A 13277-nucleotide genomic window follows, 5' to 3' on the forward strand; every position below is an offset into this window, starting at 1 on the left:
TCCTTACAAAAAACATTCATAATATAATTTTTAGTTACATTATTTGACCAGCAGTGCACACTTCATTTTCTTTAATGCGCAGATCGTTTGTAAAATAGAAAAATAATCTAACATCTTATTTGCAGATCAAATGTAGTGACTCCATACGTCCAGCAGAAGGCGCCCTTATGACACTAATTCAGTGTCAACACTATCAAGGCACCATTTATATCCCAATAGTCATTCTGATCCGCACAAATGGGTAATAATAGTCTAAACATGGTGACAATATTGTAAAAATGGAAGAAAAAAAAACAGTAAATATTTGACAAAAAAGACAAGCGTGTGTGTGATTGTTAGTCTTTTATTGAGGGTTGTACCCAAGTTCTACAGCTTTGTATGCTGGCTGCAGGGCCAGAGGTTACAAACAGTAATCAGTACGAGTACAGCCGACAGAAGACTACTAGCTACACTTTAGTACACGTGAGAGCACTAAAATCCAGAGGAATAAAGGAGAACAAATACTGAACAAACCAAGCAACAAAAAAGGAGTAAAAATATTCCAAGGAAGCAAAGGAGGACACATTCATCTTGGAGTTGTGGTGACACCTCAGGCCAAGGATGCATTTACCTAATTAAGATTGTCCTTCAAAAAGTGCAGACCCCACAAAAACTCAACACAAATCTTTAAAACCCTTTGCTGCGCCCAGGAAGACCTTGGAAAGTCAAGTCGCTTCCCGCCTGATTCTCCACGTTACTTACGTGGAACTAAGTCGTGTGCATAAAACATCCAACCGCCCCTTTCCGTACCAGCTGTGTCAAATGTGCACCGTCAGCGGTCCTCGCGACCCAAAGTCTTGTTGAGGACCATGAACAAGAAACAAGAGTCTTATGGAGGACCATGAACAAGAAACGTAAGGACTTCGAAAAGCCTAACCAGACCTTGCCCCTCCCCCAATTTCCTGCTACAACTGCTGTTCCTAAGTCACGTTTGTCACGGTTAGCACTACGACTCGTGTCATGTTAGCACAACGACTCGTGTCAGGATTGCACTACGACTCGTGTCATAGTTAGCACTACGACTCGTGTCATGGTTAGCACTACGACTCGTGTCATGGTTAGCACTACGACTCGTGTCATGGTTAGCACTACGACTCGTGTCATGTTAGCACAACGACTCGTGTCAGGATTGCACTACGACTCGTGTCATAGTTAGCACTACGACTCGTGTCATGGTTAGCACTACGACTCACGTCATGGTTAGCACTACGACTCACGTCATGTTAGCACTACGACTCACGTCATGTTAGCACTACGACTCATGTCATGGTTAGCACTACGACTCGTGTCATGTTAAAACTAGGACACGGTGGAGGAACATTACTTTAGTAGAGATGAAATCAAAATGTCTGCATAGTCGTGATCACTAAATGTTTGAGTCGTGCTCCCAGACAAGTTAGTTTGACAAGAAGACTTCAGTCATCACAGTCTTCTTCTTTGAGGAGCATCACACACTCCTTCTCATATATACTCACTATATTCAAATATACTCAGATATGTATATCTGAGTATATTTGAATATGAGTACTCAAATATATACTCGAATGTTCTCAGTATATTCGAATATACTCAAATATACACCCGAATATACTAAAATATATACTGTATATATTGAAATATACTCATATACTCAAATATAATGAAATAACCTTGAATATACTAAAATGTTCTTGAACATTTTCAAATATATTCCAATGTACATGAATACACTCGTATATACTCAATATATTCAAATGTACTCAAAATATTCAAATTTACTGAAATATACTCGAATTTGAGAATATTCTCGAAGATACTCAAAAATACTCAAATATTCTTAAATATACTCACAAAGAAATCCCTTTCCTTCTTGCTACCACCACAATTTGGCATGATCGTGTGCACGCACACACACACACACACACACACACACACACACACACACACACACACACACACACACACAGACACACACAATTAATATGCAAATGAGCGCATGTCTTCCTGCTATGAAGTATTAAAGTCCTGCTAGAAGCAGCAGGGCATGTCCTATAGTGGTGTCCCGATTCTGACTTTCGATACAATAAAACTGATTGGAGCTGTTAGTATTGGCCGATATCGATCCAATATCAGCAGGAATCATACTAACTTGTATCATTTAGTAGTGTGGAATGTTAGAAAAGTTTTGATCAGGTGAAATGAGTTTAACAGAGAACAATGGTAGTTATGAAAAACACTAACCCATTTATTATTAACCTCTGGAATGGACTTATGCTGTCTTTAAGTTGGAGTGGTAATTGTTTTGGTGACACTAGTTGAACGATACGGACACGTTTGTTACTGGATACTTTCTAATACACGTGCCTTGGAGTTCTAAGTTATGTGGAAAAAAACATGTAACTATTATTATGTGATACTTGTCTGTATTGACAAATGTCACCTTTTATTGTTGAATAATTATTACTTATGTCTAGCTTGTATGCTTTTGTGTGCATAGCTGTTGTGTAGCTGCTAGTAGCTATATAGCATAGAAAGTGTACCTTTAGTAAATGACTTAAGTAAAATAGAATAAATTGTGTGCTTATTGAGTTAATTTGTTAACACGCTGCAGGACTGCTTGTATCGCACATGATATCACACAAGTAAACACTGCTGGTATCGCACATGATATCACACACAAGTAAACACGATGCAGGACTGCTTGTATCGCACCGGATATCACACACAAGTAAACACTGCAGGACTGCTTATATCGCACATGATCTATCTCACACAAGTAAACACTCTGCAGGACTACTTGTACCGCACATGGTATCACACACAAGTAAACACGCTGCAGGACTGCTTACATCACACAATAGTAAACGCGTTGCAGGACTGCCTCTATCGCACATGATGTCGCACACAAGCGAACACGCTGCGGGACTGCATGTATCGCAGACAAGTGAACACTCTGCAGGACTGCTTGTATCGCACATGATATCACACATTTCACATGCGAGGCCATGTGCTTTGTGGCCGAAATTGGATTAGGGAGTGCAGCAAGTGTGTGGTGCAGTTGTCATTTCGCTGATAGATATCATTTGAATAAATAAAAGTAAAAAAACGATTGTCACTACCTTGCTTAAAAACATGTCTTAAAAAAAAAAAAATATTTTGCGTCAAAGATGAGATGTAAGCTCTTGTTTTCTTCTTCAAATATCCTTAACTGTTTAGTTTGGGTCACAAGTTTTACCCTTTGATATTTTTCTTGATGAAATATTTTTAAGCACATTTTTCCACGTTTGGGCACTGCTGATATTAAAAGGAGGGTGGAGGAAGGGAGGGAGAAAGAGAGAGAGAGAGAGAGAGATCAAGGGAATTTGAGAGAGAGATCGAGGGAGATTGAGAGCGATGGAGATTGAGAGCGATAGAGATCGAGGGAGATCAAGAGAAGAGATCGAGAAAGATCAATGGAATTTGAGAGAGAGATCGAGGGAGATTCAGAGCGATAGAGAGATCGAGAGAGAGAGAGATCTAAGGAGCTCTAGATAGAGATCGAGATGAAAAGATTGAAAAAGAGATCAGGATAGAGCAAGATTGAATTAGAAATCGTGAGGGATCAAGATTGCAAAATAGATTTTAAAAGAGAGGTCAAGAGAGATAGAGATTGTAAAGAGCTATAGAGATCGCTAAAGACAGATTGAGAGATTGAAAACGAGATCGCGAGAGATCAAGGGTGAAAAAGAGATTGAGAAAGACAAAGATCAAGAGATCGAGCTCAAGAGATAGAAAGATTGAAAAAGAAAGATTGAAAAAGAGAGAGAGACATCAAGAGAGATCGAGCAATTGAGATAAATCAAGAGAGATCGAGGGAGATCAAGAACGAGAGAGAGTGGAGGACCTGCAGAGTTTTTTGGATGTTTTCAAAGGGACCGTAGTCAGACCAATGTGGTCTGTAAATGATGCCAGGCAAGAGCACCACTACCACACCACCTTAACTCACTCTTTAGAGCACAGCTGTAACTTCCTGCCACTAAACCTGCAGAAAATAGTTCTCTGTTTACATTTTCACACTTTGCACTATTTTCTTACACTTTATGAAGCATTTCTTACATGTTTGTTATTTTTAAGAGGTCATTGTTAAGTGTTGAATGTGATTTTACTTTTGTGTGTTCCATGCTTGTGTAGACCTTTCTGCCTTGGTAACTTAAGGGATTATAATCAGAGGAAATTACATTTCAAAATAAAATATACTATTCTCCTGCTTCTTATTTTCCATAAGTCAAATAATATAAATAATTATTGATAACGACTGATCAAAAATAGTGATATCGTGGTTCAGTTTTCAGCCATATCGCTCAAACTAGCTTTTATCATAATTTATATGCCAAATAGTACAAACCCTGTTTCCATATGAGTTGGGAAATTGTGTTAGATGTAAATATAAACGGAATACAATGATTTGAAAATTATTTTCAACCCATATTCAATTGAATATGCTACAAAGACAACATATTTGATGTTCAAACTGATAAAAAAATTTTGTTGTTACAAATAATCATTAACTTAAGAATTTGATGCCAGCAACACGTGACAAATAAGTTGGGAAAGGTGACAATAAATACTGATAAAGTTGAGGAATGCTCATCACACTTATTTGGAACATCCCACAGGTGTGCAGCCTAATTGGGAACAGGTGGGTGCCATGATTGGGTATAACAGTAGCTCCGTGAAATGCTCAGTCATTCACAAACAACGATGGGGTGAGGGTCACCACTTTGTAAACAAATCATGAGCAAATTATCGAACAGTTCAAGAACATTTCTCAACCAGCTGTTGCACGGAATTTTAGTGATTTCCCCATTTACTGTCTGTAATATCATCAAAAGTTTCAGAGAATCTGAAGAAATCTCTGCACGTAAGCGACGATATTACGGACCTTCAATCCCTCAGGTGGTATTGCATCAAAAAGCGACATCGGTGTGTAAAGGATATCACCACATGGGCTCAGGAACACTTCAGAAAACCACTGTCAGTAACTACAGTTTGCCGCTACATCTGTAAGTGCAAGTCAAATTCTACTATGCAAAGCAAAAGCCATTTATCAACAACACCCAGAAACGCCGCTGGATTCACTGGGCCTGAGCTCATCTAAGATGGACTGATGCAAAGTGAAAAAGTGTTCTGTGGTCTGATGAGTGCACATTTCAAATTATTTTTGGAAACTGTGGCAGTTGTGTCCTCTAGAACAAAGAGGAAAAGAACCATCCGGATTCTCATAGGCGTAAAGTTCAAAAGCCAGCACCTGTGATGGTATCATTAATGCTGAAAGGTACATACAGGTATTGGAGCAACATATATAATAGTAGTCCAGACCTGTCTCCCATTGAACATGGGTGGCGCATTATCAAGCCTAAAACACCACAACAGAGACCCCGGACTGTTGAACAACTTAAGCTGTACATCAAGCAAGAATGGGAAATAATTCAACCTGAAAAGCTTCAAAAATTGATCTCCTGAGTTCCCAAACGTTTATTGAGTGTTGTTAAAAGAAAAGGTGATTTAACACAGTGGTGAACATGCCCTTTCCCAACTACTTTGGCACGTGTTGCAGCCATAAAATTCTAAGTTAATGATTATTTGCAAAAAAAAAAAAAAGTTTATGAGTTTGAACATAAAATATCTTGTCTTTGTAGTGCATTCGTTTGAATATGGGTTGAAATTGATTTGCAAATTATTGTATTCTGTTTATACTTACATCTAACACAATTTCCCAACTCATATGGAACAGGGTTTGTACATTAGGAGAATAGGTTTGAATGACAAATGGATTTGGAAAGGAAATAGAATTGTGAGTAGCAAGCTGTATTGTGTTTGTATTTAACCACTTCTCTTCACCTTTGGAAGCAAAACATTTGATTATTTGGACTAAGTGGAGAACAAATGTTTGTCAGGCGGGTACACCGGATTTCATTACAGGAAGGACACTGCTTCTTCACTATCACTCACTCACTCACTCACTCACTCACTCACTCACTCACTCACTCACTCACTCACTCACTCACTCTGCCTGCTCTGCGCTCACACAGCCACTTCAAAAAAGTGCAAAGTCCAAGGCTCCTCAGTTCAACATGTCAGTTAAGTTTAGATGTTCGAATGATTCAATGTAAGAAAAAAAAAGTGTTTTAAGCAACAAAACTGGAATTAAGTCAACTATTTGGTAGAGAGCGGGTAGAATACTGACACACACACACACACACACACGCGCGCGCGGCGTCAGGGCTAATACAGGTGGTGTCTTCCTACGTACGCTTTGTTCAATAAAAAGCCTCCAGTGGGGTCAACAACAACATCAGCAAGCGTTTAAAGTCCGTGGCTTCGCAGACGCTGTTTAAGCCCCGCCCCCCAGCGCCCCACGGAAGCGGAAAGTTGGACGTACATTCACACGTGATGGGTGGGGGTGTAAAGAATACAATCATATTTGTAAACAAGTAGAAGCCACTTGACATCTGCGGACACAACTGGGATCAAGGCAATGAAATGTGGACGACTCTTAAAACATCTTCAACCTTTTTTTTTTCTCCTTCCAAAACACTTTGTGGCAATGAGAGCTAAATATTTCTTAAAAGCAAGTCGCTGTACTGAGTGGAACATTTAAAAACATCTCGAGGAAAAGAAAGAAAAACTCCTCTCGGGGAGAAGCTACAGTATGCATAGATCACCTTTCTCTTGGTTTGTAGAAGACACACACACACACACACACACGCGCACGCACGCGCACGCGCACGCACACGCACACGCACACGCACACGCACACGCACACACACACACACACACACACACACACACACACACACACACACACACACACACACACACACACTTGGGCCCTCCAAAGACAGCATATTGAAAGCAGTGTGTGGAGCTTCTCCAGCTTAAAGCAGTTATTTGGCAGAGAAAAGAAACTTACAGACCTAAACACGCTTTTCAGTGCTAGAAGTTGGATTTGACTATTTTTGTGTGTGTTTTTATCAACTAGAAGGTGGGGAAAACTGGCTTGATTTCCTGAGAACCATCGCTGGTTATTGAGCAGACAAAAGAGGAATCATTCAAATAACCATGGCCAAAAAACACTGATCCGAATTCCCAGAGTTACAAAGCATCGTCTTCATCCATGATAACATTTTTATAGAAGCTTTTTTTTTTTTTCAAACATTTTATCATTTTAAAACTTTTTTTGACGTTTTTTTTTTTTTAAGGTTTTTTTTTGCTTGCATTTTTCAGTTTTACTCCATCTTGTGGTGAAAATGAAGAATGAACACACGCTCCGCCTCCTAAGTCTTGTAAACAAGAGGTTGCAGTGTGGCACCTCCAAAACATTGAAAGCCTCTTCTGAAAGTGCTGACCCCGCCCGCGCCCGCTACAGGGCGTGAGGGAGGGGCTTGCTAGATAGGGCCCGCCCCCTACACTAGGGTAGGCAGGGCTTGCTAGTCCCAGCTGCGGCTACAGTCCTTTGCACTGCAGAGCTCAACGTTCTTTAGTTTGAAAACAAAAAAATAATCGGTGCAATACTTTTCTTTTTAATGTCACTTTTTTTTTTTATCACCTCCTAAGTCAGCTTTTCTTCTTCAACGTATTTGTTGATCTCAAACTCCACGACAACGCGGTAAGGTAGGCGTGCCAAGGCAAGAGAGGAGCGCACACACACGCGCACACACACACACACGGTAAGGACCTCATGAGTAAACAGCTACACTGGAAAAACTGGCTGCTCCCTCTATATTGCAGATTGATTTTATATATATATATATATATATATATATATATATATATATATATATATATATATACTGAAAAAAAAAAACACATTCAGTGCAAAGTTAAAAAAGCTCATACTCCAACATTGTCAGCAAACAAATGCAAAAAAAAAAAAGAGAAAACGATAAAAGAATTGGAATTCAAATAAACACGACGAATGAAACAAAAATATATATATATAATAATAATAATGAGCTCGATTGAAGCTTTTTTCGGTGTGAAAGAGCACTACCTGGAAGCAAGTATCCATCCGTTCACATTATAGAATTGGCCTGCAGGATTCAAGTATTTCGACTGATATGTTTTTGGGCTAAAGAAAAGTGGACATATGTGCAGAGAGACAAACGTAACTTGTTTTCCACAGGGCGCGCGCTTGACTAGCGAGAAAGCCGGCGGCGGCGCCATTTTGCTGATTATTGAGGACTCTCCACTGACCCGCATGACGGTCACATGGCGTCGCCGCTGCCTGTCAGGTGGTCCACCGGAAGGAAGGACGTGATTGGGGAGGGGCTGCTGAGGCGCCCTGCCTCGGTGCCGCCGGGGTTCCCCCACAGGCTGCTGGAATAGTTGGGCCCGCCCCACAGGGAGGAACCATGGAGCTCGCCGCTGTTCCATTGGCTGGGCTCGGCGGCGCGGCCAGGGAAGGGGTGGGACTGATCCAGTCTGCTGTGGGAGGAGCCGATGGCCTGCCAGCCCGAGGAGGGCGTGGCCAGTGACTGCCCTTGTGCAAAGAAACGGTTGATTTCCTCCTCGCTGGCGAACTTGGCCAGAATAGTAGTGTTCCCCAAAACACACCTGCACACAGGATACCTCAATGTTTACTCAGGCACTTTTTTACTACTGCTAAGCTCCAAACTATAAGATTTTTTCCTACGCTTTGACCTTGCGGCTCACACAACTGTGCAGCTAATTTTTTTGTATTTCCCTACGGCTTAGACAACGGTGCAGCGAATTTTGAGGGATTTTTCTTCACTGATGGATATAATGCAAATAGTTTTCATAAAACACATGCAAGAACACTTAATTGGTGTGATTTTTTTGTGCTAAGGCGCCATCTTTTGGACGAGTTTGCTCACTGCAAGTGCTGCTGGGTGAACACCTACAGGTGTTTACTGCGGTCTAAAGCTTTGAACCACAAATACAAGCGCTGTTCTGTCTTCTAGTCGTCCATAGCGTTACAAGTAGTATGGATTCTTCACTCGTCACTCCAAGCAACGTGTGTAATTTTTACAATATAACTAAAACAATTCTCACTTACTAAAGCATTCCGTGTGATGTCTGTAGGTGTTTTTTCATAATCGTAATGTAATCAAGATAGCGTCGTTCGCATTAGCTAAAATGCTAACATGTTTGCAAGTGTCTGGTAGTGTTTTTAACTTACAATTGCATTTTTTAAAAATTTTGTTTCACTTTCACGTAACCGTGGAGTTATTGAGTCTGTTTAGCTGGTTGGAGAGCTAGCTTGTGCTGCTAGTGGATCTACGACAATGACTTCTGTTTTGTTTGATCACCCGTTTTACTGCCGTGTTACAGACACCGTTTGGAAACAATTAAGGTATGTAAATAAACATTTATAAAATATTTCTGTGTAAATAACTCATTTCACAACATATATACTGTATCTGCGACTTATAGTCTGGTTCGGCTAATATATAGGGAAAATATTTCCTCCCTCTAAAATTGAGTGGGTCTGGCTTTTGTACCGGTGCGCTCTATAGTCGGGAAAATGTGCTACGTGTTTTTAAAATGTCTATATTTTCCCAATCACTCATTATAGTGAATAATAGTTGCTCATCGCTATTAGGAATTAGCTTTGTGTTCATGTTTGTCTCGTCCATGAGACAAAAGAAGCAACTAACAAGTCATGTGGTGAACGAAAATACTTTACATTCAATACTAGCGTCAGCTAAATTGCTATCCTTAGCTATCCAACACACAACGCTACTAATGCTATATACGATGTAGTTTATGTCATTACCTACTAAAAGCTTTAATGCTTACAACACCCGTAAAGTTTGCAAACAGTCCCTTTCAGTAATTGATTTCTTGAAATAAAACCTTTCCTTTGGTGGTAGAAGTGTGAGTAAAAGTAGCATCCCTGTTACACGTCATATTTCATCTCTTTTTGTGCAGACAAAGGAGAAAACATTATTCAAATGATGTGTGTTACAAATGTAGGTGACTCACCATCACCTCTTGAGGATTAAAGTGGTGTGACAAGGTGAACTCTAAATCCTTACAAATGTTCCATGAATAAGAAATGAACCAATGATTTCAAGGCAGCTGTGATATTGTGTCAAGAGGGGAAATTCTTACATGTGCAGGCTCTTTTGGGCCTTGGCAGCCTCATCCTTGGAGCTGTAGCAGACCACAGCGTTACCATGCGGCAGGTTGAGGTGGAATGTGATCAGAGGGCCGTGCTGCATACACAGGGTCTTCAGAGTGGAGCCGTCAATCTGGGAGGAAAACCACAGTCTTATTGAAGATGCTCACTATTACAAATAACGTTCACATTTTACCGTACATTTTTCTGCTAGGTACCGACAGTAACACAGGGGTACCCGTTACGTCGATCTTCAGGCAGGCATTAAAAAAATTTACCTAAAAATGTGCGATCATCAAGCTTCACCAAGATGTAACTTTCGTCACTTGATTGACATTCACACTGCACCCGAGGGTCTTGTGAGATGGCGCTGGCTGATGCGAGCTCAGTATTAAGAAAAAATGACCGACAGGAAGGCGAGAACAACTTTTTATTTCCACAGACTCTTGCGTCGTATGTTCCGCCAAAACTCTGAAGCTTGACTGCACAGTTCCTATTGTCACAATAAAAGTGCTGGGTCATCCTGCCTGCGCTGCCAAAATAAGAGTCTCAGAAAGCAGGCGTGCACAAGCTAGCAAGCTACAGAGTTTGCTGTCAATGTATTTCTTGTTAAGTGTATAAAAAGGAGTATGGAAACTGGACAAATAAGATGGCAAAAAGAAACCACTTTCATGTGGTATTGGAGAGAAAGGAGGAATATTTTTCTCCTCCATTTGAAAATGTGGACGTTATCAGCACTACTGTCCTGATTCCAATCAATGCAAGTCATCGGTATCAGGTAATACACCAATTTATATTCTTGTCTTCATGAAAGCGGAACGAAAAAAAACTGTAAAACTGCATCCATGTACATGAAATAAAGCTGCATCAATAATCAATTTTTAAACCAATTGTAGTAATCGTCTCTATTATTTCCTATAAAACCTTTTTCATTTTTTTTATTTATCGTTAAGATATCGGATCAGGACTCGAAAATTGGATCTGATGCCAAAACATTTGTATTGAGGCCGAAAATATGTACGAGTACATCCCTACACAATAACTAAACAAGTAAAAACTACTATCTACGACTCCTTAAATGCTATGCTTTTTTACCTCAAAATCTTCTGTCCAGGGAATTAATCTCTGAGTTTGTAAACATTGACAACAAAAAACTATTTTTTGAAAATACAAATATTGATACTAAACTTGGTGTTGACATTACCCATCATTTCTTATTAATATCTAATTCTTTTCTGCATTTCCTAAACTTTACTAAGCACTTGTATCTTTGTTGTTTCAAGCTAGTTTAGCATGCCTTTTTGTCTGCTCCTGCTATCTCTTACTCGGTGTGCATGTTCAGCCTCATCCTAAAACATGTAGGAACTGTAGTTTAGTTAATAATCATCAAAACAAAGGAATCCTCTGTCACCCGGGGGACCAAAAATAAATACGGCCTTCAGCATAAAAAGCATGAATCGGCATAGGCCATTGCATACTTTTACAAGGAAAACGTCAGATACTGATCGGTGTCCGACAGATTAGCGCATGCATCTCTAGTTGCATTATATTTAGGGGCGTGTACCTGAGGTGTGAGGTTTTTGAGAACAAGCCATTGAGTTCTCCCTGAGCTGCTGCTGTCGCCCCAACTTGAACCTAGAAAACAAAATACACACGTCATGATAAAACAAGTGGACAAACTGTTTTATTCTTCTTCTCAGAACAGCTGTGTGCGTATGGATTATGGCAAAGGTGACAATACAACTCATGTTGACAAAAGGATTGTTTTTTCACAAAAATTACTTCTTTGGATCTCAAATTCATGTTGACAGAAGCGGGCGACCACGTACAACAGGGGTGTCAAACTCAAATAAATAGAGAGTGGGCCAAAATTTTAAACGGAACAAAGCCGCGGGCCAAGGTTGAACAAATTAACCTTTTAATAGGGACCCAAACAAGTTTTGCATTAAATATTGAACAAGCAAGGCTTATATAACTTTAGTGACATACAAAATCCAGTTCCAAATAATAATAATAATAATTGAAAAAAATATCAATGACATATCAAATAACATTTAAATAAAAATTTTATGCCTTTTTTTCTATTTGCAATCTTCTTAGGTAAATATCAATTTGTTTCCACAGGCTAATAATAAATTTGAAAATAAAATAACAATAATGAATGAACCAAACATTCAAGCCTTGAAGTAGCAAGGGAAAATGCATGAATAAAACATTAATTATTGGTAAGTTTGCTGGAAGTCTCCCAGAAGAGTTAATGCTGCAAGGGGTTCTGGGTATTTGTTCTGTTGTGTTACGGTGCGGATGTTCACCCGAAATGTGTTTGTCATTCCTGTTTGGTGTGGGTTCACAGTGTGGCGCATATTTGTAACAGTGCTAAAGTTGTTTATACGGCCACCCTCAGTGTGACCTGTATGGCTGTTGACCAAGTATGCGTTGCATTCACTTGTGCGTGTGTGTGTGTGTGTGTGTGTGTGTAAAAGCCACAAATATTATGTGACACGCTGTTAGTATGGAGGAAAAGCAGAGGCGACAACAAGTTGTAGAGAACGCTAAAGGCAGTGCCTAAAATGCATGCCCCTAATATAGTTGTCCAGGTCGAAAACGGTAGAAATTCGGGAGAATGGTTACTCCGGGAGATTTTCGGGAGGGGCACTGAACTTCGGGAGTACACCGGGAAAATTAAGAGGGTTGACAAGTATGAGTATTAGCGGTGAATGCGGTGTTACAGCGGCACCAACGCTGTTTAACACCGGCGGGCCAGCTCTAATGCTAAATTGATATTGCCTCAAGGGCCAAATTGAATTACACGGCGAGCCAGAGTTTGACACCCATGACGTACAGGGTTTCCCCTGAACTGCCAAGATACCTGTGGCGGTGGGGGTGTGGTTATGGGCGTGGTCACCATGATGTCATCAAGTAATTTGCATAATGATACGATTTTCTTTTACAAAAGATGTACACATACATTTAAATATATTACATTATATATATACGTGCACTGTGTATATTGTACATATTGTTATGAAGGTGTCTGTACTACATTATATATATACTTGTGTGTAAATAACACATTACATATTGGTATGAAGGTGTCTGCTACTACATTATATATATATATACTTGTAGTGTGTAT

At 39.9% G+C, this 13277-nt stretch overlaps 1 protein-coding gene across 6 annotated transcripts in view; it reads right to left on the reverse strand.

The window, feature by feature from the left end:
- Positions 1-327: 327 nt before the first annotated feature.
- The window catches only part of LOC133556203 (trinucleotide repeat-containing gene 6A protein-like), a 108365-nt gene continuing 95415 nt past the window's right edge, over positions 328-13277 (reverse strand). For all 6 annotated transcript variants that reach the window (XM_061905899.1, XM_061905897.1, XM_061905898.1 and 3 more), the window contains 3 exons: positions 11706-11776; positions 10135-10274; positions 328-8613 (listed from right to left, as the gene is read on the reverse strand). In XM_061905899.1, the coding sequence (XP_061761883.1) occupies positions 8265-8613; positions 10135-10274; positions 11706-11776 (560 nt within the window). In that variant the 3' untranslated portion in view covers positions 328-8264. The remainder of the gene's footprint in view (positions 8614-10134; positions 10275-11705; positions 11777-13277) is intronic.

This window comes from Nerophis ophidion, linkage group LG07, assembly GCF_033978795.1.
Source record: "Nerophis ophidion isolate RoL-2023_Sa linkage group LG07, RoL_Noph_v1.0, whole genome shotgun sequence".
Lineage (NCBI taxonomy): Eukaryota > Metazoa > Chordata > Actinopteri > Syngnathiformes > Syngnathidae > Nerophis > Nerophis ophidion.